The sequence below is a fragment of the Dioszegia hungarica genome (genome assembly GCF_025882075.1).
Source record: "Dioszegia hungarica strain PDD-24b-2 chromosome Unknown MKK02contig_25, whole genome shotgun sequence".
NCBI classification, from domain to species: Eukaryota; Fungi; Basidiomycota; class Tremellomycetes; order Tremellales; family Bulleribasidiaceae; genus Dioszegia; species Dioszegia hungarica.
Genome location: NW_026515779.1, coordinates 1,405,951 through 1,431,205, shown reverse-complemented (window position 1 = coordinate 1,431,205; position 25,255 = coordinate 1,405,951). Strand labels below are relative to the sequence as shown.

At 57.0% G+C, this 25,255-nt stretch overlaps 8 protein-coding genes across 8 annotated transcripts; 4 read left to right on the top strand and 4 right to left on the bottom strand.

Annotated features, from left to right (window-relative positions):
• Window positions 1-451: 451 nt before the first annotated feature.
• MKK02DRAFT_41049 (amidase signature domain-containing protein) lies at window positions 452-2,737 on the top strand (the record flags this gene model as incomplete). The annotated part of the gene is made up of 9 exons (XM_053091399.1): window positions 452-1,005; window positions 1,049-1,173; window positions 1,230-1,327; window positions 1,376-1,466; window positions 1,511-1,737; window positions 1,798-1,857; window positions 1,916-2,193; window positions 2,250-2,497; window positions 2,595-2,737. The coding sequence occupies 9 exons, from the start codon at window positions 452-454 to the stop codon at window positions 2,735-2,737; spliced, it is 1,824 nt and encodes a 607-aa protein (XP_052942514.1).
• A 1,452-nt stretch (window positions 2,738-4,189) lies between these two features.
• Window positions 4,190-6,486, bottom strand: MKK02DRAFT_41047 (Alpha/Beta hydrolase protein; the record flags this gene model as incomplete). The annotated part of the gene is made up of 9 exons (XM_053091398.1): window positions 4,190-4,603; window positions 4,672-4,731; window positions 4,782-5,248; window positions 5,304-5,490; window positions 5,535-5,599; window positions 5,654-5,832; window positions 5,899-6,003; window positions 6,064-6,219; window positions 6,281-6,486. 9 exons carry the CDS (start codon window positions 6,484-6,486, stop codon window positions 4,190-4,192), a joined length of 1,839 nt encoding a protein of 612 aa, XP_052942513.1.
• A 726-nt stretch (window positions 6,487-7,212) lies between these two features.
• MKK02DRAFT_30478 (uncharacterized protein) lies at window positions 7,213-8,485 on the top strand (the record flags this gene model as incomplete). Its single annotated transcript, XM_053088059.1, has 2 exons — window positions 7,213-7,597; window positions 7,773-8,485. 2 exons carry the CDS (start codon window positions 7,213-7,215, stop codon window positions 8,483-8,485), a joined length of 1,098 nt encoding a protein of 365 aa, XP_052942512.1.
• Window positions 8,486-8,800: 315 nt separating this feature from the next.
• Window positions 8,801-11,187, bottom strand: MKK02DRAFT_41044 (uncharacterized protein; the record flags this gene model as incomplete). The annotated part of the gene is made up of 5 exons (XM_053091397.1): window positions 8,801-9,556; window positions 9,602-9,992; window positions 10,036-10,858; window positions 10,907-11,043; window positions 11,087-11,187. 5 exons carry the CDS (start codon window positions 11,185-11,187, stop codon window positions 8,801-8,803), a joined length of 2,208 nt encoding a protein of 735 aa, XP_052942511.1.
• A 1,226-nt stretch (window positions 11,188-12,413) lies between these two features.
• Window positions 12,414-13,420, bottom strand: MKK02DRAFT_30476 (uncharacterized protein; the record flags this gene model as incomplete). The annotated part of the gene is made up of 3 exons (XM_053088058.1): window positions 12,414-12,671; window positions 12,694-13,080; window positions 13,145-13,420. The coding sequence occupies 3 exons, from the start codon at window positions 13,418-13,420 to the stop codon at window positions 12,414-12,416; spliced, it is 921 nt and encodes a 306-aa protein (XP_052942510.1).
• Window positions 13,421-15,281: 1,861 nt separating this feature from the next.
• Window positions 15,282-17,935, top strand: MKK02DRAFT_41042 (GGL domain-containing protein; the record flags this gene model as incomplete). The annotated part of the gene is made up of 9 exons (XM_053091396.1): window positions 15,282-15,406; window positions 15,521-15,557; window positions 15,662-15,740; window positions 15,800-15,879; window positions 16,029-16,512; window positions 16,559-16,677; window positions 16,743-16,868; window positions 16,926-17,103; window positions 17,160-17,935. 9 exons carry the CDS (start codon window positions 15,282-15,284, stop codon window positions 17,933-17,935), a joined length of 2,004 nt encoding a protein of 667 aa, XP_052942509.1.
• A 272-nt stretch (window positions 17,936-18,207) lies between these two features.
• On the top strand, window positions 18,208-21,325 carry MKK02DRAFT_41041 (cation efflux family-domain-containing protein; the record flags this gene model as incomplete). Its single annotated transcript, XM_053091395.1, has 12 exons — window positions 18,208-18,525; window positions 18,573-18,652; window positions 18,699-18,771; window positions 18,821-18,890; window positions 18,945-19,123; window positions 19,171-19,696; window positions 19,745-19,876; window positions 19,927-19,981; window positions 20,037-20,208; window positions 20,260-20,724; window positions 20,771-20,974; window positions 21,029-21,325. 12 exons carry the CDS (start codon window positions 18,208-18,210, stop codon window positions 21,323-21,325), a joined length of 2,571 nt encoding a protein of 856 aa, XP_052942508.1.
• A 120-nt stretch (window positions 21,326-21,445) lies between these two features.
• Window positions 21,446-25,240, bottom strand: MKK02DRAFT_20207 (uncharacterized protein; the record flags this gene model as incomplete). The annotated part of the gene is made up of 14 exons (XM_053086219.1): window positions 21,446-21,512; window positions 21,562-21,618; window positions 21,663-22,209; window positions 22,256-22,451; window positions 22,511-22,652; window positions 22,701-22,771; window positions 22,816-23,159; window positions 23,237-23,606; window positions 23,650-24,053; window positions 24,099-24,179; window positions 24,227-24,596; window positions 24,642-24,904; window positions 24,951-25,124; window positions 25,171-25,240. 14 exons carry the CDS (start codon window positions 25,238-25,240, stop codon window positions 21,446-21,448), a joined length of 3,156 nt encoding a protein of 1,051 aa, XP_052942507.1.
• Window positions 25,241-25,255: the final 15 nt, after the last annotated feature.

Below are 25,255 nucleotides of genomic sequence, written 5' to 3'. Positions count from 1 at the left end.
TTGCCGGAATCCAAGATGTCCTTATCTTTGACCTTCTCCTGACTTCTCTGTCCCTGGCACACCCAAAGGACTTTCGCCACCCACGCCTTCTATGTCTGCCACGAGCTTATCGCGGTGCGGCGCAGCTATGAGCCAAGGAGAACGACAAAAGACGCTAAGATGTGCTCTGGCTCTAAGCAGACGCGCTAAGGGCGGCAACGCATGGAGCCCCTTATCTGCCTGGAGCCCCTTATCAAGGGATCGAGATGAGTAAGCGATAAGGGAATGTTTGGTGGCGCGGCATGTCTGGGTAAGACAATCGCCGAGGGAGAGATCCATAAAGGATCTATCAATTCACCCGCCTCCCTCGTTCCCCTCTTTCCCTCGCACACACTCACATCCTTGATTCTTTCCATCACATTCCACGCATCTTCTGTTTATACTCCTACCTGTACACTCTCAACCACTCACAATGGCCACCGTACCCTTCCCCAAGTCCGCACCCAAAGACATCCCTGCTCGACTCCACGAGCACTACCACTGGATCGACGAGCCCATCGACCACGCTCAGCCCTTCTCCCCCGACTTCAGCTTCACCCACGATGGCGACAGCTTTGAATCGGGTCCATCCTCCTACCTCCAAACCCCTCCTTCCGATCCCATCCTCCACCCCTCCTCGCCACCCACCGGCAAATTTTCCTCCTCCCCCCACCCCAACCTCCAAGCACAGCTGGACGAGCGTCTCGCCACCCTCGCTGCTAACCCCACCACGCCCGTCATCGACCTCTTGACGGCTGGAGTAGGTGAGCTAGCACACGCCCTCGACTCGCGTGAGCTGACCAGCGTCCGCGCCATCAAGATGTACCTCTCGCAGATTGAGCGTTTGAACGGCTATCTCCACGCCTTGACGTATGTGGCTGGAAGGGACATGTTGCTCGAGCAGGCGAGGGAGTGTGATCGGCTCATCAGATCCGAGGGGTTTGATAGGCGCCAGATGCCCCTCTGCGGTATTCCCGTTGTGGTCAAGTGAGTCAGCCTCTGAGCCTTCCGGAGATAGCTGACACATCAGAGACAATATCGGAACGGCTGCCGAGCTTGGAATGCCAACCACAGCAGGCTCTCTGGCGCTTCTCGGCAACACGCCAAAGTACGACAGCACGGTTGTCAAGAAGCTACGGGCAGCAGGAGCTATCAGTACGTCCTGGGACGTCGTACAGTAAGCACGCCTTTGTGACTCTATTGACACCCAGTCATCGGAAAAGCCAACATGACCGAGCTGGCGTCTTATCGCTCCAGGTCATGCCCGAACGGATGGAGTCTGGTCGGAGGGCAGACAGTCAACGCCTATGTGAGCTGCCAACTCGTCCACCGATACTGGCCTAGCTGATATTCTCAGGCTGCTCATGTCTGCCCTGGATCCAGCTCAAGCGGGAACGGCGTCGCCGCAGCAGCGGGGTTTTGCGCTCTCTCTGTCGGGAGCGAGACTGGTAAGCTCCCTACTCGAGAGATATGAGCTAAGCTGACTCTACAGACGGCTCGATGACACTCCCCGCTATGCAATCCGCACTCTACGCTCTCAAGCCCACAGTCGGTCTCCTCTCCCGAGTCGGCTGTGTCCCTTTTGCACCCACCTTTGACACACCCGGAACGATGGCGAAGGATGTATGGAGCGTCGCGGTTGGGCTGGACGTCATGGCTGGGGAGGACGAGGAGGATCCGGAGAGTCTGACGGTCCCAAGGCTGCCTTCATCCATGCGAGTGAGTTGCTCACTCCAGCTTCAAACTGCCCCACTTCCCGTGCGGAAGCTGATATATCAGTACTCTGACTTCTGCACCAACGCCTCCTTCTCTGGACTCCGGATCGGTCTCCCACGAGCCGTATGTCTTTCCTTACCTGTCCCCTCATCTTCCCTGTCGCACCTTTGCTAACTGCCAGGGCTGGTTCAACTTTGACCCCTGGTCCCCTCCCAAGCCATACCACCCGCACCGCAACGTCCTCCGCGCCTTTAACGCCGCCATCGCCACCATGTCCCGCTGTGGCGCCACCATGGTGGACGACGCACTCGTCCCGTCCGCAGCGGACGGCACGCTCTGGTACAGTATGTGGAATGGGCGGGCTTTGGTGGTGAATGCCGACTTTAAGGAGGCGTTTGGGCGATACTTGAGGGGAACGGCACGGAGTGGAGGGTGTGAGAGTATCGAGGATGTCATTGCGTAGGTCCAGCTCTTGCTTCTCGAGGTAATAATAGGAATTGAGTACTGACGACCAGATTCAACACGCAAAATGCAGTCCTCGAGATGTCTCCAGAGCGAGCCGTGGGGCAGGAACTACTCGAAGGCGCGCTTTCCGCCCCATCGGTCGATTCGCCAGAGTATCGCGAGGCCAAGGAGGAAATGCGATACCTCGCTGGACCGCGCGGGCTGGATGCGGTCCTGGACGCCCATGGGGGTCTTGACGCGATCATGGTGATTGGGCATGGGAAGCATAGTCTTGCGGCTATGGCGGGGGCGCCCATTGGTATGTCTACTCTTTCTTTGCTTTGAATGATCAGAGGGAGCAGCGGAAGAGTAGAAGGGTGGAAGAGAACAGTGGCGGGCCAAGTGCTGATCAACAGGGACGGTCCCTCTAGGCCTGATGGATGATGGCGAACCGATCGGGGCGTACTTTATCGCTAGAAGGGGCGGGGAGGGGACCCTCTTGCGGATCATGGCGGCCTGGGAGAGGGAGTTTGGGGCGAGACCTGTACCGCCTATCTAGGCAGGCGATGTCGATGGTCACGGGAGAGAAATATGGGTGAGAGCTGGAAGAGTCTGTGGGGATTGTCGGTGTTACTGGTCAGGCTTAGATGTGTGTATAGATTAGATAAGGTCATATGTTAGATTGTGCCATATTGTACTCTTAAACCGTCTGAACAGAAGGGGGTGGGCTATCGATACATTCCGCATGGCTGGGCGATGATCTTGCGCCAAAGTCGAGCTAAGGCTATGACGGTCCAGTCGACCAATAGACTGGGGTGATCGGTCGCTCCCCAATCGAGGGAGAATCGAGGGAGAATCGCCGTCCTTGTCGTGGAGGGTTCTGTAACGTCGAGTGTCCCATGACCAGCTCGGATAAGGGGATTTAGCAGCTAGCCAGTCAGCTCCATCCATCATGAGAGTATGCAGCGTCCAGCTCACCTCTGAGAGTGTCCTCCTCGTCGCAGTCTCATTCTCGCCTGAGACGCAACGTAGAGCCTCTTCTAGGCAAACCCGACCTTCTTGGCGGTCTTCCCGCTCTTGGTCGGGACGGCTACCTCCCCTCCTCCCGCTGCTGCCCCGCCTTCTCTCTCATGTTTCCGAGCCTTCTTCGCCCGCCTCTTTTCGAGAATGACGGCCTTCGCGTCCGCCTGATTATCAGCTGCGCACTCAAAATCCTCTTCTGCTCCTCCTTGCCCATTCTCACCACTCAGAAAAGGGGGACATACCAAAGCCTTCTCCTTTTCTGCGCGCTTCACCTGACCCGCCGTACTCGTCTTCTTGGCAATCCCGCCCGCTCCAATCTTGGCACTGGCCTTCGCTTTGGCATTCTTGGATGAGCTACCGCCGGGACCGATACTGTTGGCGCCAGATGAGGGCGGAGGGAGGTTGGGTTTCACTTTGTCGACTTTGGATTGGGCGAGGGCGGCTTTGGAGGCTGTTATGCCGGAGACAAGGGAGAGGAGGGATGACTTAGAAGCGTCAGTTCTGTCATCATCGTTGAAGGATGGGCGTGATGGAGGAGGGATGAAATCATTCGAAGGTGGATGCGGGAGAAGAGAGTGACCCACCTTGTCTTCCATGAATGTCTTGCCCTTCTTGCCTGTCCCGCCGGCCTTACGCTTGACTTGCCCCTTCTGGAGAGGTTCTGATGGTGCCATGGCAGATACGGAGCGGCCTGAGCTCGTACGCTTCGAAGAAGGTAGACAATGCGATATGGACTGCAGACGGAGTAAGGTACAAATCGCAAGATATCAGCGAAAATTTGCACAATAGATATCCGCAAGACAAGCCCACGAGCACTGAGCGTTTCGACGAGTGAAACGGTGAAGGCTATCATTCAGCCGCTGAGGGGAGTCATGCTGTGGTGTTCACTCCATCGAGTGTGGCTCACTTTAGAGCTGCATGCTATACGGTACTGGTCCCCACGCGTAAATGTCCATGGACCATATCCCGCCGTATCGTCCACCTCAACTCAGTACAACTGCCAATCGTACCTCACCTTCTCCCCCCAGAATCCCTTCGGACACCCGCCCACCTTCCCGCCGCCCAGAGCATACACCTGACCCTCGTTCCCTGTATACCTGTCCCACCGCTCCGCCCGACTTTCGTGCTGCTTCGGTCCAACCACCGGTTCTGGCTTCGGCTTCGGCTTTGGCTGGGGCTTCGGCCCCTTGTCTGACGGACAGGATAGGTTCCTGTGCCGGATGGTACAGTCAATATGTTTTGGGATACCGAGCTCTGAGCCGATCCCGCCAGGAAGGACGGGAAGGGCGATACCGATCTCTGCACCTCCTGGCTTAGGGGGCGGGGCGGGAAGAAGAGGGGGAGATATGTTTGGGTCGAGGTTGTGGATGAAGGCGGACCAGTGCGAGAGGACTTTGTCTTGCTGCTTTCATCAGCTGATCCCCTATCGTCTTGTTCGGACATCAAATACATCTCAGCTGGTAGACTCACGAGTGCTGCTGTCTCTGCATTCGGTGAAGGTGTCATACGGAATGTCGGAAAGATGTCGTCCTACATGTCAGCTATGAGATCGTCCACCGGCCAAGAACAAGCCAGCTCACCTCATGGCACACTCTCCCCTGCTGCCCGCAATACCCGCCTCCAACATTACTGGCATACCCCACCCCCTTGGTCCACTCCCCAACCCACACCTTCCCGCCTTGTTCCGCCCATCGCCCCGCAAAGTCCCTACTCGGACACCTCCACACCCCATCACTGACCAGCCTCTCGAACGTCTGCCTGAACTCATCTTCCCCCTTCTTGCCCGTCATAGCGTACTCTGACGAATTGGCAATGACGCCCGCGCGAGATGGATTGACGAAGACCGATAGAACGCCGGTGTATGTTGCGTTGTCGGCGGGGATGGGGCGGGGAAAGAGGGATCCGACGACTTGACCGGCCTCGTTTGACGTCGTGGTAATGAGAAGGGGAACAGCGATAGGGGGACTGGGAAGGGTGTAGGCGGTGGAGAAGGCTTGGGAGGTCGACTCGAGAGGAAGAGTGGGGGTGTTGTGTGTCGGTCGTAGCGCTAGAGAGTCAGCTCAGTCAAGCTCAGCCTCAAGTACGAGAAGGATCCAGCTTACGAGTGACGACTGGAACACCGGGGACTTGACTTGGTGCGGCAACGATAAAGCCCGCCTGACCCTTGAGGATATCACCGACAGGGATGCGCTGGAGGCAGGCGAAGTCAGAGCAAAAGGCCAAGGCGGGCTGAGAGTAGAACATTTGTTGTAGTCGGGAAGTGATACTGGCCGAGGCTGTCCCGTATGTCTACTTCGTCAGCTCTGTAAGGCTCAGCGACAAGGATCACATACCATCGGATCAGACTGAAGTACTGCAGCCCGGAACAACCCTTTCGCTCTTGGTGCAGCTAGCAGTGCTACTGGTCAGCTCTGTACCCTGCTAAGAATGTGGAAGTAGGCAAGTAGCTCACCACGGATCATGGACGCGCCCGAGCTCTGTCCGCCCAAAGTGACCCTGCCCCGGTCCCCGCCAATCCACTCGGCGTACGACTGGATCTGGGTAAGAGCAAGAATGACATCCTTGATGGCGAGACTTGCATCGCCGCTTGCTGGACTGGAGGAGGGAGGGAGTAGGCCGAGGATACCTAGACTGCAAAGTGATTAGCTTGCTGTCTCCGCGAAGAGAGCGGAACGGGAAGCTAAAGAGCCAACGCACCGGTACTGTAGAACTACGACAATCATATTGCCCTTCGTAGCCAGTACCGATCCATCCAGACCGGGACTAGAAGCCGAGCCAGCATAGAAGGATCCTCCATGTATCCTATAATCGAGTCAGCTCGTTCTCATGCCCGCTAGAGCTGTCGAGACATCAGAAGCTCACCAAACAAAGACCGGAAGCCTATCCCCCCTCTTCGCGGTCTTTGGTGTATATACCACCGCGTAGAGGCACTGTTCGTCCTGACCCGGCGATGAGACCAGCATAGGCCCTCCCGGGGTCTGCGGACAGACAGGCGGGAGCGTCGTCGCGTCGTGTTTGCTATTCTGTCAGCTACCGCTCGTCTTCCTTCAGGCGGCTAGCCGAGAATGAGCTGACATACCTCTGATCCATCATAGGCACTGCATCCTCCCATCGCCTCGCCTGGGCATACTGGACCGTATATCTGCAAGCTCCGCCGTCGGTCGCTCGACCAGCAAGCGCCAACCCGGGGAAATCAAGGGTACATTCCGCACGTGCGGTCGCGGGCGCTGCCCGACCGAGATGTAGTAGCGAGAGCGAGAGCAACGCGAGCGAGGAGAGCAGCATTGGGCTAGGCGGAAGAGTGTCGGCGAGGTGAAGAGAGCAAGGCGAAGAGGGACTGATGATCTAGCATGGCTAGCATCTTGCACGCTAGTTCCCTTGGACGCGCTTTGGCCACTCGTCAATCAGGGGTCCGAGCGGGATGTTTCGACAACAAGAAGCACAAAGACGGGCGGCGTGTGCCTGGCTTGGAGGCTGGCCTCGTGCCTGCTCCATGACTGCTAGACTGCTAGACTGGTGTGGATGAACGAGAAGGACAAGGACAAAAAGCGAAAAGATGAAACAGCAACCCCTGTTTCAAATCGCCGAAAACGCCGAGGGGCAGGGAGATCGTCCGCCTGCAGTACTCAGCTGGCTGTCAGCTATCTCTTGCGGACCGATCCTACCCTCCACATGATTTCACCACTCTATGACGATGTTCTGGAAGAGGGCGAGGTAGTCGGGGCTTAAGCCTGGATGCGAGAGCGCTAGCGGTGCTGATCGAGTCGGCCAAGAATAACGGGACGCGAGACCAAAAGGATATCTGCCATGAAGCATCCCACCAGCCCCAGCGCCGAAAAAAGGGGCACATGATGAAGGGAATCTGAACGATGATGAGCGTGCTCACGGGCGGCCGTCGAAATATGTAAGCCAGGCAGACACCAGACATCCCCTTCCCCCTCAACCGTACTTCAACCTCTCAAATCCACCCATATCTCTTCGCCGCCCGATCTCATACTGAATTGACACAAGATGGAGCAGACCAACGACCCGAACTCCTCCAAACTCGGCCTCACCTCTTCCGGGACACAAGCTACCGTCAACTCCCACAGTGCGAATGACCCCTTCACGCAGACCACCGATGTCGACAGCGGGACATTCTTCTTCGAACTCCGCTTCACCCGCGCTGGCTCTGCAGAGGTCCAGATCATCCAAAGCAGTGGTCCAATGACTGACTTCTGGCCTCTCTCCTCACACGTGGGGCAGCCTCTGAGCCAAAAAATTGATTTCTGTCCCACTCGGCTCGGCTCTAACTGCATCCTCCGCCGAATTATGGCCGAAAACATCAACAGCTGTACCCTGGAGCCCGGGAGCGATCTTCTGTCGGTCTGGGTCGGAGAGCTGCCTGTTCAGGCAAGTGAGCGTGTGAGAGAGGAGGAGGGTGGGGCGGAGGGGAAGTAGCAGTTATCCGTCATATTGCTGATCGCTGGTATGGCTGCTTGTGCTTAGACTGGCAATGAGGGAGGGGTTTCAAATGTATACATTGCATGCAGCGATGTCCTCCTGCCTGGGTGACACATAGAAGGGAGTAGATACAGCCAAGCTAGCTCAAAGGAAGGTAAGGCTGTTCAAGGGCGCCATTCGCTCCTCCCGAATCGTCCTTCAATCTGTCGACCTTGCTTACATCTCTCTGACACCCAATCTCACTCTGAGCCCGCACATAATGAACGACACCCATGCCCGTAAGACTCCTACGCCCCCTCCAACCATGGCCGAGATACACCCTGCCAACCCCTCTCCCCGTCCCAACAAGCAGACAGCCAGTGTCGAGGGCGAGATATACCTATACCACCTTCAACTGACCTTTGGCGCGAGGACGGACTCGGATGTCCAGGTCATCCAGGTCGATGGGACGCGAGAGGACTTCCTACATCTCTGCGAGCACATATACTTGCCTCCCGCTCAGAGAGTGCCAGATGCTTGTCCGTCCGGACTGAACGGCCGAGACTGCGCTTTACGCCGGATCCTGGCGGACGAGACGCGCAATAGGACGGTATTGGGGGATGGAACGGAGCTGTTAGGGATGTCTTTCGAGCGCGAGAAGCTTGTCCGGGATGTTGCATCGGCGCGTGGGGAGAAGGGGAGAGAGCTCGAGAATGAGGGAGAGAAAGAGAGGGGAGAGGCGAAGGGAAAGGAGGAAGAGGACGCGAGGCAAGGAGCCGCCGCCGTGATAGCGGGAATTTCCGTACTTCGTATGTCCGCTTTAGCTAGGATGGCTACTAGGAGGAGAACCCCAGTTGTGTAGGTGATAAATATATATGATGTGTTTTCGAATACTCGCTGGATCCTCAAGGGCTCACACTCGCAGAAGCTATTAGTAGAGACGGCCCGTAGCTGCACAAGATCATATAGGTCAGATGATATGACTTGACATGGTGCAGGCCAACTATGATGTGCTATAAACATGCTATGAAAGATTAAGTCGAAGAAAGGTCTATGGATGGGGAGTATGTAGACAATCATGGGATCAAGACACAAGGTGACGATGATGGGAGGGGAGATAGGCAGAGATCACTACGTCCCAGATACACAGCTCCCTTCACTCCTCGTTCCCCCGCTCTCACACAGCCGACCTGACCGCCCTCGAACCCCTCGTCACAGGCTTCCGCCCTCCCGGCGTCCTAGGCGTAGGCGGCGGCGCCTGACTCCTCGTCTCCCTCTCCCTCGCCCGCTGAATCTCCATCCGTCTCTGCCTATCCCTTTCCCGCTCCCTCTCCCGCTCAGCCCGTGTTTCTTCCGCCCTAGCCGCCGCCGCTCTCGCTCGTAGACCCTCCAGGATGCTCTCCCTCGACGCCGAGGTCATCCGACTCGAGCTGCCGCTGGCGCTAGCGCCGGCCCTAGCACTCCCGCTAGTGCTAGCACTGGACAAGCTTGATCCTGATGACGACCCGCCCACTTCCCCAGACCCATCACTCGCCGAGTCCGACTCCCCATCATCCTCCTCCGACCCCGACGACGAGTCCGACTCCATGATGTAGTCGTCATCCTGCGATGGGATATCGATGGGGATAGGAGGGGAGACCGCGCGGCGTACAGCGAGCGGAGGAAGCGGAGGAACGCCGGGCGAGACGGGCTTGGCGGCGGGGAGGGAGGAAGAGGAAGAGGATGCAGTGTCGGGAGTAGGTTCAGCCATGATAATGTCCTCTCCGGGTTCGTCGCGCGAGTAGAGGGGGAGGGGGTCGCATTCCCTGAGATCGCCATTCTCGTGGAAGAGCTGAATGTAGGCGGGGAGGTGGGACTCGTCTTTTAGCTTGGAGTCGGGCGAGGTGGCTGGCAGGGTCCCGAACCGGATTGGCGTAGTGAGAAGGATGATTTTCTGTGTGTCAGCTATCTCTGCAAAGGAGCGGCAGAAAAAGCTTACAGTCTCATCCGACCCAGCGTTCCGGCAGACCATCTTGATCTTGAGGTTGTGGCGAACACGGAGGAACGGGCTATCCAGCTCGCTCTGCGGTCGGTTCCCTTTCTGCTTGGAGTCCACCGCCGGCATGGGCAAGACGACATTGACCTTTCTCCATCGATCAGCGAGCGAGAGCCCATCTCCCGCGAAAAAGAAGTTGCGCTGGCTACCGTCGTCCGCGAGCAGACACGGGCGGGAGGTGGTGGCTCGGTGCGGACGGGCGTCGTTTTGGAGTATGACGCCCATGTCGGCGAATGGGCTCCGGCCAGAGATGAGAGGGTGGACGGTGCCGGCGCGGTTGGGCTGGTTGGCGGGGACGGGGAAGGACTGGCCCCAGGACGTGATGGGTGTGGAGCTGATGATCAGCTTCGTCTTTGAAGCTAGTAGCGTGTACTCACGAGAACCGCTCGACCTCTTCCACTTCCATACCCAGCTCCAGAACGTGCGTGTAGATATCCTCCGCCTTGTCCACCTTGCTAGCCGAACCAGACTGAGAAGAAGGTCCCGCCGCCGCCACCGAGGAGGACGATGACGAGGACCCGGCACTTTGAGCTGGCTCCCGGATGTTGAGCGGACACGCATCCCCGCCCGCCGTCCAGTCTGGCGCCCGCTTCGCTCGCAGCCGCAGAGCAATCTTTAAACTCCTCTCTGGCCCATTGACATCCACCCAGTCCGGGCACATGACGATGCACTCGACAGGGCTGTCCGGGTCCGCCTCGGGCTTGAGAGTGTACTGGCGCTCGGCAGGGCGGTCGGAGAGGGAGATGGCAGCGGGGAGGCGGTGGCGGATGATATCGAAGAGGGTGTGTTTGGATGAGGAGGTGACGGGGGAGTTGGAGGTGGAGGATTTGGGGAGAAAATACTGGTCGAATCGAGATCGCCGTACCGAGGTCTTTTGCTCCATAGGCTCTTCTGCTGACAGACATTCCCTCCAGCTCTCCTTCGCCGCCGCTTGTTCCGCCAGGAAGCTGTACTGCGCCGTTGGGCTGGGCGAGGGGGATGATGCCCATACCAGCGTCGCCTTGGCCGTCACGCCATGCTCGATCTTGGTCATCCGAGAGATGTGGGTTGGTGGAAGCCAGCCGGGTAGACGAAGGTCGAAGGGGATGGAGAGGAGGAGCTTGGCGTCATTGGGACGGAGAGGGTCGTGTGAGGGGATGGAGAGGGCCTCGGTGGCGAGTGACGCGACGTAAGTGTGGAGGCGGAAGGGAGTGTAGCGGCCTAATGGATCAGCTAATGTCCATAATCGACAAGAATAAGCTAGCTCACCGTGATCGTCGTGATAATCGGTCATGCTCTCCATGGTAAGCGTGAGATCCTTGACCTCTCGCTTGCGCGTCTGCTGGACCCCGCGAGGTAAGGCAGGGAGCTGGAGCGTGACGAAGCCGGATAGCGAGTATGAAGATCTACCTATCAGCTCCACCCTGACCCAAAGCAGAACCGACATACCCAGTATTGGGTCCACCGACCATCTCGACCAGACCGCCATTTTCAAAGCTGACTTCGACCTTGGCCGTGAGGTAGTGGGAAGTGGGGTAGAGGAAGCTCATGTCGCTTTCTTCTGCGTCGAAGAAGGGTGGAGGGTGGATATCTAGGGGCAGAATGGGGGATTTGGGAGTGCCGATCTTGTTGACCCCTCGGTGGCTGGTCGACCGGGCTGATGTTCGACCTTTATTAGACCGAGTGTTTGGGCGAGATGAAAGTGAGGACGACGATGCAATGAGCCCGACTTGCGAAGTACTGATATAGGTACTAGGCTCGGTGGTCGTGTTCCTCCGTTTGCTTCTCCTATTGTCAATGTCGCTTATTGTTCTCTCGCGCGCTCGGGCCGGGTCCGCCTTTGGAGGTGAGGAGTAGGGCGGCGGTAGATCCGAATGAAGAGTTGCTGACGGCTGGGTGTGCGAGCGTAGTCTGCGCGGAGAGTACGAGTCGACGAGCTGGCTATATTTAGCTATAGGGAGGGCGGAAGCGGTGGAGGAGGAAGTTCGAGAGGAAGAGGAGGCTGCGGTTCGATGAGGGGGAGACATGGTGAAGGATGGGAGGGGCTGCCCTTTAAAGGGGCTGCCGTCGAGGGGTGAGCTGGCGAGGAAGAAGCCGATTGTTGTCCGTTGACCACAGGCTGTGCCTCCAGCCAGACCGGCAGATTATAGGTAGTGTATAGGTAGGACAAGAAGAAGTACAAGGAGTTCCGTCAAGGGGACGCCTAGAATCTGACACACTCAAATCTGCAAGTGGGTGGGGGACAAGGGGAAAGGCTGGGTGGCGGAAGGAGGTGAGGCAAAGGGCGTAGAGTGGGGGAGAAGGGCAGCGCGACGGTGGCTGTGTGTGCTGTGTGTATGGGTATGCCTTTGGGGCTTTTGTTCTGTCGGCTTCCGTGATGTGAGGCCGAGACGCGGAGGACGGACCGAAGGGCAGGTGACCGAGCTGCCCGCGTGTATCAATGACGCGGTTGATTGGTCGTATGGTCGGCAAGAGGACAATAAGAATGCTGAGCTGAGGAGGGGACAAGTGGTGGAGACAATAGAGCGAGGGAGGGGAGGGGAAGGAGGAGGGCCGTGGGTGTCCGCAGTGCTCAACTCTAATTACGCAACTGTCACAGCGGGGTAACCCTCTTTGTTCCCGTCGGACCCTTACCCCGCGTGTTTCAGCTTTGTTTCACCCAAGCGGAATGACGTATATGTACATATGTATCCAGCTCAATGAATCCGTGCTCAGGCCTTCCCAGCTAAGCCGACGGCCAGCCCAACTCAACTTGCCCAGATCATCATTCAGACCCCTAGCAGCTCGAAGCCGCAGTATCCATGCTCGCTGAATCGTCCCCATCCTTGTCTTCTTGTTGCCCCGAACCAGTGTGAGCGGCCGCCTGCTCCTCTGATCGACCGTCCTCTTCGTCCTCGCCGAATCCGTCGCCGAAGTCGCTCGTCAATGTGCCTTTGTACTTCGGCTTTGCCCACACAGCTTTGGTGAACTTGTCTGTTGCTGGGTTCATGGTGGTGAACTTGGGAACGATCACGAGATGCCGCAGGCCATCCGTCTGCAAGCTGTCAGCTGTTTACACTGTCAGATACGACAGACTTTGTCAGCAGAAACCGTACCGCAAATTGCACCGCGCTCCGCTCTTCCGCAGTCATGTCGGCGATCTCGGACTTCCAGTGTTCCTTGGCTTGCGTGAGGAGGTTGTACGTGATGCGCTCGACGTAAGCTGCAGTCGCCTTCGTGTCCTGCGGATGGGGTCGGTCTCCCTCGCCGCGGACCACGAAGTTGTTCTGAAGGACTGTCTTCGGATCAGTGTATAGCGTGACACTGATGGAGACAACGTCTCTGGACGAGGAGCCCTCCCACGGCACCGTGCCCTGGTATCTCGCGTCTGCCCATCCTGGTACGCCCATCCTCCCTGTGTTCATGCCGGCAGGAACAAGCAGGAGGTAGCTCAAGCCATCGGTCTGTATGCTGTCAGCTACATCCACAGTCATACTGAATCGACGAAGTCGGCTATAGACGACGTACGGCGAATTGGACTTCGCTCTGCTCGTACTGCGTCAGTTGTGCAGTATGCTTGCCAAAGTACCACTTGGCGCTTGAGGCAAGATCCTCCGCCATGAGCCGCACGTCCGCGTGAGTGGCCCCATCCGTACCTTGAAGGCTGAGACGAGGTCTTGCGGTCGTCTCGAGCACCTTGCTCGGGGGCGTGGCCTTCCCAGTGGGGTCTGTGTACAGCGTGACCTTGATGGCGACCTTGTCGCTGGCCATGGATGAAGAGCCAGTACCGGTGAGGTTGGACATGGTGAAGTGCAGGGACTTTGTGAGTGAAAGTGACTGATGGGATGAAGACTGTAGCTGGCGGGCCTGTGTTGTAGGATTCTACAGGGACTAGACGGGCTTTATGTAGTGCGACCTGAAGGAGAATGAGACTTGTGTCGCACACATGTCCTTTGTGACCGCAACGCAGGTGTTATCAGCACCATGTCTGTCCACTCCGCTCGCTCGCTTAGATTTGCAGGCCCGCCAGCCTCGCCACTTCCGACAGCTCCGATAGACACAGCTCCGCCAGCTCCGCCAGATTTGTCAGATCCCCCAGCTATTATCTGGGTGTTCACAGTTAGAAGAAAGGAGATTGCGCCGTCATATTGAGCCCCCTTGCCCAAATCAATCTGACCCAAAGGATCGTTGGTGCTCATACGTGTATGGCGCGTATGGAGCGGATCAGCTCATTTGAGCGGGGGTCCAAGCGTGCACCGATCTGAGTCCTAAAGATCTGCTGTCTCAGCGGAGTTTAGGTCAAACGCGACCGCACACCCTAGGCGACAGAATCCGCCGAGTGGGAACCGAGTAGCGAATGGTGGCGGAGTCCGCTGCGCGACAACGGGCGCATCTGACCCGGACTGGGCCTCAAAATTTCGATATAGCGGAGTCTCGCTCAAACGCCAACATACAACCTGCGCAATCAGTGAGGTCCGCCAGGCGGACGGGAGCCGAATGTGAGCGGAGCCGAGTACAAGTACGCACATTGCGTAGGGCACAAGATCCGACTCCGCCTCCGAGAGCGCCCCTCAACATCCCTTGATTCCCCTCAACATCCCTTGATTCCCCTCCTATTCGTTGTCTTGACGTTTCAGCAGAAAAATCAGCTTAATCGGTTGTCAGATAAGTGGGTCGGTGTGACAAGTATGATACTGTGCCCCGGAATGAGAATGATCAACGGGAGACCCAGCACTCGAGCGTGTCCAAAAAAAGATGTGCTGTAGTGCAGGGCATGCATTGCTGTATGCGGGATGGTGGACAAGGAGTCCAAACCGGAATAGTCGGATTTTCAGCTGGGGTCTCGGTCACCACACTATCGTAGGAGGGTCTGTTGTGGAGTCAGATGAGGGCCAGATACTGTAGTCGTGTGCTGTCGGGGCGGGTCGCGTAAGTAGCTAGCTTCAGTGATTGAGCGAGAGATGAGCTGACGAAGACATCGGTCGGCGCATCCGGCTGTGCCGAAGTTCTGCTGATGTCGCGAGACATGACCAGCATAGTCCCGCCCGACTGTACTGAAGGCTGCAGCTGGTGCTGAGCAATGTATCAAGAGTCGAAGATGATGTAGAATGTCAGCACAGGTAGTACTAGTTGCGGATTGGGCAATCGATCAAGGTGCGGGTTTATAATTTGCCGCCTCGGCGATACGTCTATTTGGCGGCTGCATGATGCGATCGCGAACGACCTCTCGGAACGCTGGTCAAGTACTGGGCCATACTCCATCTAAGACTGCTCATCCACCTCGATGTACAACTTATGAACATCCATCCTCTTCCGTCGAAACGCCTCCCAAAGATGAAACTGAACGATCGAGCAGCAAATTCTCCGAGATTGACTGGACGAAAGGGATGCTTTCCCCACAGTGCACAGAGGTCAAAGCGCAAAGGGGTGTGTGCATGTGGGGTATGGCTGAACTCTATCACCCTAGCTGTCAACAGCGTTCATCCTACTCATGCTCTAGCTTCTACACATATCACTGATACCGACGTCCCTCTCCTCAACAGCGCACCGCGTGAGAACAAGACCTCCGCCGTCCCCGCTTGTTCCTCCGGCTCCAAGCCCCAAGCGCCAGAACTAGTCCCCTCGGGAAATCCGCTTACACATCCCCGTCTTCACCGCTTTCAAAATGTCGAGCCGAGCAAACAAGGCGACGATGCATGAGCTCAAGCTCAGGAGGCTGCAGCAGCACAATCATAGGCTGAGGGAGGAGCTGGCGAGGCCGAGAGCGATGGTCAGTGCAGCGAGTGCCAAGTAGGTCCTTTTTCCCTTCGCCCTCGGTCCGATTGCTGTATTCAGTACGACGAGCTCCTCGTGGCCACCAGTGTCTTCGAAAGATTAGTATTGGAGTTATGCTGACTACCATAGCCTGATCAACCACTGCCGAGTCACCAAAGACCCTCTGGTGAGTACTTGCCTGGCCTCGGTATGGTCCCACTTTTGCCATCGTCCGCAAACTTGCCTGCTCACGATGGTCCCACTGCGTATATCTCAGAGCTGACAGTACAGATCCCGTCGCTGTGGGGACCTATCGGTAAGGGCGAAGACCCGTACGCGCCCGTCGAACAGGCTGGTGGATGTTGCTCTGGTAAGCTGCTTGTCCTTTCCCTTCTTTGGACCATCACAGCTGACAACGCAGTCATGTAGGCATACGGCGCGTCGGTATCCGCTCGCCCGGTACCCTGACGGCTGCAGCTGTCCATGGGTGGAAAGGAACGAGGGAGCTGGTGGGCGGAGATAGCGGGGCTCGCTCCCTTTCATGTTATGATGTTATAGATGGCTTTATTCTTCCTCTCAGCTCGCAACGTCATCGCACATCGGTCACTCGCTGCACATGGTCAGGAGAGCTCTTAAGAGAGAGCTGTGCCCAACTCAGAAGCATCAGAAGCAGAGGCCCCTCCTTGACCACCCGGAGCTGACCGAGTGGACGAGTGGAGGCAACAAGCCGAAGAACATATTCGTCAACAATCTTTCATCCATCTTTCTCAATCCCAATACCATCCGGATCGCCAAGATGCCTAGTGCCCTCGAGTATGAGGAAGAGGAAGACCTCTTCGAGTCCGGCGGTGAAGAAGCCATCCCCTTCGAGACAGTCAACAGCGCCGTCCCAGTTGCTGGTCCTTCTCGCCCCCGCCCACCCCCTGCTCCCGTAGTCCGAAGCTATGACCTGCCTCCTCTACCGCCTGGAACCGCTTCCAAAGGGCTGAGGGTACCGGCCGACCTACTGCCACTCCTCAAGCCCTCGGTGGGGCTTCTGCAGGTCAAGCCGAGATTGCTGGAGCTCAAGGAGATGAGGAGGCAGAGACCGGTCGAGGTGCCTGCCAAAGGGCCGACAAGCCTAAAGCAGCAGTGTTTGGCGGGTAAGCTTCCTCCTGCTGGTAATTCTGGCTTGCAGCTGATATCTAGTCATCAAAGCAAATTCTATCAGAATATGGGACGTTGGAGATACTCCATACCACCTCATAAAGGGCTTTATCGATATCCTACCAGCCGAGCAGCTCGCAGCTATCGAGGAAGCATCACCTGTGAGCCTGTGCCTGCTGTCTTGGATCCAGCTCTTCACCCTAGGGGTTTCAGCTAACTCCCGCAGTCAATACGACACGAGACCGACTGGCTATGGGAGTACTTTCTCCTCACGGACTTTCCGGCTGCCCACGCCGACGCAACCAAGCGGAAGGGCGAGAACCGGACGAGTGGTTGGAGGAGGGTGTACAAAGTGAGTCTGAGTGTTCGACGAAGAGTGCGTGAATATATGACAAAGCTGACCCCATAGAGAGCGGCGGAGCAAGCTCGAGATCGGCAATTCCTGGCGGCCGAGCGGGTGGCGGAGCGATACAAGGAGATGGACAGGGAACGGGCGGAGAAGAGAATCGTCGTCTTGGACAAGGTCATACCACCTAAGCAGAAGCGAGGACAGGGAGGCGCGTTTGGCGCTCAGAAGGGTTTGACAGGTGAGTGCCCAGTTCGGTCAGGTGATTAGTCAGGGATCGACCGCTGATATGGGAAGTAACGGCGAAAGCTACAGGCATCGTTGGGAAAGCTCGAGCAGACGCTCAAAGAGCTCGGATAGCCATGACCCACGCTTCTGGGAAGTTCATACCACCACCTGCTCCACGCGCTTCTTCATCCTCAACGGCAACTCGTACGCCCATACCGATCGTAACGTTCATCCGCGGTCAACCTGCACCTGTAGCGGTCGATGGCCCTCGTATACCCGCACCTCGATCCATGCCTCGGCCCGGTCCGATCGCACCTGCACCTACGAGCCAGGGCCAAATTCCCGATCTCATACCTGGCGCTATCCCCATACCCGAGTATAACGCCCAGCGCGCATCCCTACCCTCCCATCTCGTCGGTATCCCTCGGCCAGCCCCGGCTCCCGAGCCAGCGCGGTTCAGTACTGATCTGAAGCGGAAGTTCAGCACGGTCCGGAAAGCCGAGGTGCCTAGCTTCAAGCCACCAGAAGTGAGGTTGACTACTGGAGCTAAGGCCGACTTTTTCGGTTCTGCGGGATCGGGCGGAGGGGTCAAGCGGACAAGAAGTGGAGGAGAGGGGGAGGAGCCGTCACCTGCGAAGGCGCCTCGCTCGGCGGAGGTGGATGAGGAACGGACGCCACGATCGTCACCGGCAAGCGCAGCGAGTAGAGCAGGAGCTGGGTTTCATACGGCTGGGCATGGCGGAGGAGGACCACCGAAGCATGGAGGCATGTCTGCGGAGGCGGCGGATAAGCTCAAGGGGGTCTTATTTCGCTCGAAACCAAAGCGGAGAGCGGTGGGGCAGTAACCTGTTGCAGACATTGTAGCCTATATACCTGTGTAGCTTCTAGCCCCCTCTATCGCACCGGCAGGCGAACTCGTCGTGCCGCCATCGTATCTCAAGCACCATAGAGCCATGATCAATGGCGTGGGGCTCCACAGGCGCGTCTTGAGGTACGAGAGCGGGGAAACTCAAAAGTCAGACACGTTCCTGCTTTCGATCTCTTACTCCTCCCTCATCTCACTCCATCAGCGCTACCTCTGTCGTGCTCGCGTGACCCAGAGCAGCTGAAGGGCACTATGCAGCCTCCATTTCCGTTCAGTCGGACCTCCTACCCCGTCCCGCCAGCTACACGCCGTCCACGCGCAGCCGCGTCCAACTCCAACCTTAAGGGCGGAGCCGGGTCCCCTGGGCCGTCGATCTCTCGCTTACTGGCCGCGGCTGCTGCGGTTACAGCCAGTAGGAGCTGGGTACTACATGATGGGGACAGTACCGGAGGAGTAGGGCTGATCGTGCTCGCCCTCTTCGGAGGAAGGATATGGCGGGAAGTGATGAAGCGGAGAGGGGACAAGAAGGGGAAACGGAAAGAAGTAGGCGGTGTCGAGGTCCTCAGCTTGGTGAGCTGACTGCGTTTGATCGAGAGAGTGCAAGCTGATAGGCATAGGAGCAAGTCGGCTCGGCTCTTGCTCTGGTTGCTCAGGCCATCGCGTTCTTCATGGCTATAAAGTCGATTGGGCCATTACGGTTCGTCCCTCCCATTCTCGCCAAGACAATCGGACTGACGCTTCAGAGGCTCCTTGCTAACTATCACTTGTAGCATAATAGGACCGATGTGGAAAGATGATCCAGGGATCACACGACGGGTGAGCTGCCATGACCAGCTTCTAGTCTCTAAGGTCAGCTGACGTTTAGCCATTCCCCTTTGTCCCCGCCATTCTCGCTTGCGCTTTCGTCCTATTCGACGCACACAAGCTACACGGTCGTAAGCTGCCTCATTGTGATCGTTGTGTACCCAGAGCGCGAGCTGACTCTGCAGCCGAGTGCTTGATCAACCTCTTTACTTTGATCGCATTGACCCTTATCTTATGCGGTCCGTGGGCTTCCGCGCTCGAGCTTCGAAGCCGGAACGCCCGGCCTGGCGGAGGAGGACGGCTCGGTCGATTGGCTCTTACATTCGGCGTCGCTGTCGTATCCATCTTGGGCCTGGCCTATCTGGTAAGCTGGCGAGGTAGTACGCACGAGGACATAGCTGACACCAACAGGACGTCATCCCGTATCCGCATACTATGCTCCACTTTCCCCTACACCACCTCGGTCTTCCCCTCGCTACTGCTGCTCTGGCAGCCTACGCCCCTGTCCCTTTCGCGCCCTCCTATGACCCCAAGCCCGCCGCCCGACTCCGTAACCCCCGAGACTACGTCGTCTACCTCCTCGCCATCGTCGTCCTCCAATTCTTCGCGCTCCATCCGCTGCCGACTACGATCGACGTACTCGTCCTCCTTCCCTTGGTCCTATCGACGATATACCTCAAGCCGTACCCTGAGGCCTACACGCCCAAAGCAACCGGTATCAAGGACTGGAAGTACACCCCGGCGCCGATGGTGTCAACCAATTCGAAATGGTCCTACTGGAACCTCATTCCTCAGGCATGGAAACCCCACTTCCAGACCATACTACATACCGACTCGTCCCGCAAGATTCTGTACTTCTTGCTGATCAATCTTGGGTATATGGGAGTGCAGATGGGGTATGGAGTGATGACCAACTCTCTCGGCCTGATATCCGATGGTGAGCTGGTTCACATAGACTCTGTTGCGGGACAAGCTGACTTGACAGCAATTCACATGTTCTTCGACTGTTTGGGTATCGGCATTGGACTCTGGGCGTCCGTTGCGGCGACGTGGAAGCCGGACGGGCGGTATACGTTTGGTTACTCTCGTGTGGAGACATTGAGCGGCTTTACAAACGGTGAGCTCTACACCTCCTTCTGCGGATAAGTCACTAAGCTGATACCTCAGGTCTCTTCCTGATTCTGATCTCCGTCTTCATCATCTTCGAAGCTATCCAGCGCATGTAAGTTGCCATGTGCAGAACGTCCAAAGATACGCCGAGATAGCTGACGAGGCAGTATGGATCCACCTGAAATGGAAATGCGCCAGCTACTGCTCGTTTCCAGTATCGGCCTCGGGATCAACCTGTTTGGGATGTGGGCGACGGGCGGGCATCATCATCATGGCCATAGCCATGGCGGACACGGACACGATCATGGACATTCTCATGGACATGTACATCACAAGAAGGTAAGCTGAATGTTGCTCGGAACGGGCGAGAAATGCAGCTGACGGGCGTAGGAGGACCACATGCATGCCGACGACCACCAGCATCACGATCACTCGCATGACGACCACGACCACGGTCATTCTCACGGAGCGACCCCTCTCAATAGCCTGGGACACGCTCGGCGGCGGTCATCCGGCAAGGGCTCGAACGACCTGACGCTCTCCTCACAGCACCACCACGAGCACGATCACCATCGCGCCGACGCTTGTGACGGACACGACCACTCAACTCATGACCACGCCATGACGCCGGATCATTCACACTCCCACGACCACACTGACTGCCTTCACGACCACGGCCATCAAGAGCAGCATAATCACTCTGCGCATGGTCATGACCACACCCACGATCACCCACACGACCACAAGCACGACAATCATGTACACGACCACTCTCACGATCACGGACACTCCCACTCCCATCACGGCCACGCGCATAGTCACAACATGCGCGGAGTCTTCCTTCACGTCATGGCGGTAAGCTAGTTTATGTTTTTAGCACTGCATCTAGCTGATCTAGTAGGACACCTTAGGCAGTGTCGGGGTCATCATCTCCACCCTCATGATCAAGTACACAGGCTGGACCGTGTTTGATCCCATCGCCAGTCTCTTCATCGCCGCCCTCATCATGGCTTCCGTTATCCCACTCGTCATCGACTCGGGACGCGTCCTATGCTTGGACGTCGGTGCGGACTGCGATAAGGAGATCCAAGCTGCTCTCGCTGATGTAAGCTGTCATCATACTTGCGAAACCAGACGTAAACAGCAGCTGACACTCCAGCTCGCAACCGTAGAGGGTCTAGCCAACTTTAGCGCTCCCCGCTTCTGGCCTCGATGCGAGGGCGAATTGATCGGTTCCATCCATATCCAACTCGCCCTCTCCCGCTCGGCGCACGATCCTTCCCGCTATTCTTCACCGGCGCTGCACAAGGGTCCGGCGATCTATGCGAACGCGGACAAGGTGGTGGCGCGAGTGGAGAAAGTGCTGCGGAAGGGAATACCGGGGTTGGTGGAGATGGTGGTTCAGGTGGAGGGGAGCGAGGAGAGGGTATTTTGCGATTGCATGACAGGGGGATAGGGTTATCTGGGTTGATCGGTGTAGCAATCTGTCGATGCACATCTGGGGTCTTGTTCCTTGCACTTTCCGGTCAATATGACATATACATACAACATATACGAGGGATCGGATGTGCCAAGATTATCCTCTCGCTTTGGCTAGCTGCCCGCTGAACGGGTCTTTACAATGTAGATGTGTCACTTCACCTCTGTAGGCTCGTCAGCTGTTGGCAAGTGATGGCAAATGGTAAGGCTCACCTTGGCGCATGGACGGCAATCGCAGACTGCCCCAGCCGTTTATGGCATTGGGGACATCTACTGCATCAGCTCCCACTTGCTGGCTAAGAGAAAAAACTCACATTCTCTGATCGGTTATCCTGACTCTGTTCCCCTGAAGATCCATCAACGCCCTCTCCACTTCCTCCTTCCGCGCCCCTACCAGCCCCCTCACGATCCTAGCCTCGTTCCTCCTCTTCCTGCCCTCCCTCAGGGTCTTGACAAGAAACGCACGGACATCCTCCATCGTCACCAATGGCGGCAACATCTCCAAAACCTCCTTCGCGTCCAGTCTGGTGCCTTGACTCGTAATGAGCCCCAGTGCGGGAGTGAGCAGGACCGGGTCCGAAGGCGATGGGCGGAGGTACAAGCGCAAGAGGAGGAGAAAGATGCCTTTGGGATTGGGTTCCGTAGCGAAGACTTTGGCGCAGTATCGCTCGGCCGCGGCGTGGTCGGTGAGGCGGTAAATGTAAAGCCGGAGAGCATCCTCGTGTTTCCCCATTCGACCGAGAAGGATTGCGCGAGCTTCCGGCATGGACTCGGTAGGGATACGGGTGAGGAGCCGGTTGGAGCGATAGTGTTCGGATGAGGAGAGAAAGGAGAGGAGCCGTTGATATGTAGGAGACCCGTCTGTTTGTTAGGTCTGCCTCACAGAACTTTGAGCGAGTCAGCTAACCTTCCGATCCAGACCCCTTAGCTTCGGCCAGCAGCAGCTCCGCTAACTTGTCGTGAAAGTCTGATCCGGTCTCCTTGAGGGCGCCGATGATGTGCTGGAGATACGAAACGCAGGATGGCTCGTGTGTGCTCTCGAGGAACTGCACGACGTCTTTGCGGGGAAGTGCGTCGACCTCGGGCTCGTCCGCTGTAAAGATCTGATGAGTTCAGCTGCAGTCCTTCTACCTTGCGAAGATGCTGAAAGCTCCAGACACACCTGCAGCGCCATGACCGGGTCCTCCTTGAATATCCATTTGGAAGTCTCAAGAATGAGATCCAGCTCGGATGGTCCTAGCTTCTGCAAGTAGCGCACTGTCAAAGGATATCGATCCAGCCGGTCGTCTTCTTCTAGCGCGAGTCTGAGGATTAGCGTTTGCTACTGATCATTTACAATAAACATCACTTACTCGTGCAACATCTTCAAGGCCTTACCGTGCATCTTTTTACCCTGGTAAAGATCAATCAGGTCGCTGAATTTCTGCTCATCAACCAAGTCCTGCACCAAAATATTCCCAAGCTTACCTTTTGCGCCTTGAGAAGCTCTTCCACTTCCTCTACATCACACCAATTCTCAATGCGGCACAGACTGCCCACTAAAATAGGACGAGCCACGAGGTATACCTTCAACAGACCTGTATAGATGACTTGGGCGACGCGGAGGAGGGTCTCTGGCTCGAGCTCGGTATAAGGCAGGTTTGGAAGTTGGTGTAATTGTTCCGCTGGTAGTGCGGATAGCGGCGATAGCGAGGATTCGGCAGGTAGACCAGGCTCGGGAAGAGAATTGATCGCTCCGGTGACCTTTTGCCGCCGGTCAGAGAGATAATACATGAGAGCTTCGAGGGCTGCTCGGGGCACTGCAGAGTCAGCTCCTGGTCTCAAAAACGGTGGCGACCATAACACTCACTTTCCTCGTCATTGAAGACCGGCGCTTTCTCGTTCAGACTCCCCTCGTCCGCCTTCTTGTCTGCTGCCGAGCTCGTGGCTGTAGTCCGAATACTATCCATACTCGTTCGCTTCGACAGGCCCGCCGCAGCCGTCACGCTCTTCAGCAACCCCTTTGCCAATCCCTCTTCCGCCGAACCGCTCTTGGCGACTTCTGGCGATAAGCGGGCGCCCGGTACCGCTCCAAACGCTTCAAGCCACCGGTCCTTCGGCACATGAAGTTGGCCGGAGATAGTGGCTGCGGGATACAGGGATATGACGAGAGCGGGGTTGATATTGAAGATGAGGAAAGTTTCGATCGCGTTCTGATATTGACCTTTGGCAAAGTTGGTGACTGCTTGTAAAGTCTTCAGATGAGGCAGGCGACGCGTCTGATGGTCAGCCGAGGCCAGATGTAGTGATCGATTAACGTACAGGTGAGAACCCAGCTTCTCCTACAGACTCCACCAGACCAATCGCATCCGCTACTCTCCCTTCTCTGACCAGATCATCAACGTGATCTTCCAGATTACTCGTTGACAAGGCCCATATCGAAGAACCCTCGGCGGCCAGTAGTGCCTTGTCCGTCGGTGTCGAGCTGAAAAGGAGTTTCGCAGCTGGCTGTACAGCTTCGGCCGGAGTCCGAGAGGGTGACTGTGAAGTTGTGATGAGGTTGGAATAGCTTAGTGAGCCAGCCGAGGGTGATGGGACCTGGAGCGACCCGCGCGAGAGAAGGGAGGGACCGAGGTGGATTGACAGGCATGGCAGTGTCGCCGGAGCAGATGAAGATGAGCCGGCGGCAGGAGGAAGTATGGAGTAGATGTAGGGATTCGAAAAAGCTGGGCGCGTGAGCTAAGTCTGCCCAAGGTCCAGGTTCCACTTACAGATCGCGTCTGGAGAGGTAGGCCATTGCAGCGAGTGCGAGCGGGTGTAGCTGGCGTCGGAGGATAGGAAAGCTCCCATATCTGAGACATCAGCCATGCTCTATCAGATTGACGAGAGGACAACGCACCATCTCTACCAAGGAGGACCTCCCCATCTATAATACTACAGCCGACCGGCGCAGCCGCTTTGCTTCCCAATCCCACATATCCGCCCAGCCCGGTCAGGGCACCAACGCCCATCCCTGTCAAGCCGCTTCCGCTCTCGTGTACCCCAGCTCCACCTGTGCCATCGCCAGATCCAGCGACGGCCGATATGGACGGCGGGGGAGGCGCGTTTGGCGTGTCTGATACGCTCAGAAACGGTGCTGTCGGGCTGATGCTGAGTATCGCGGAGGATGTGGGCGAGTAAAGCAGGTGGACCGTTTCCGGAAAGCTCGGGGAGCGAGTGGACGTCGAAGGCACGACAATCTGCCGAGGAGAATGGGGAAGGGCAATCTCCTAATGATAATTAGCGCAAACCTCTTTGCAGGACGGGAAACCCACCCAAGCATCCCTGAAGCCCGGCTTAATTCCGCTGAAAACGACTACCTTTTTCCGACACCCAATGATCACCATATCGACAAGGCCATCGCCTCCTGGAGTGTTTCCTTTAGATGCGGAAGCAGCTCCATCTTGGCTTCGTTTCCCCTTTGTTGTGGATGGGTCGTATGTCGCGATGACGAGTGTGTGGGCATTCCGAGCCTGAGTAATCACTTTACCCTTGGCGGATGCCAGATTTTCCAGCGGATACGCCGTGACCGCTCCATCTACGAGCTCAGCTGAGGCCACCTATCCCAAAAGCAGCGGAATTACCGGAAAGCACGAGCAATTGCTTCGACGCGTTCGATACCCCTACTTGATCTATGGCCTTCCTGCCAAGGACGGCGCTGCTGAGCAGCTTGACGCTCGGCAGACCTCCATCCGATTGAGGGTCATACGAATAGGTTTGGAGGCTCCCCGTCGCGAGACCAACGTAGAGGCGATCATCTACCGAGTCAGCCCGGCCGTCGTGTAAGCCAGCCACGGGACGGACCTTGTTGGCAAAGAGCCGTAATTTTTGCCTTCAAAGACGGTAGGAGAGGTTGTAAGGAGAAGCCTTTCATCATGATGGATGCGAG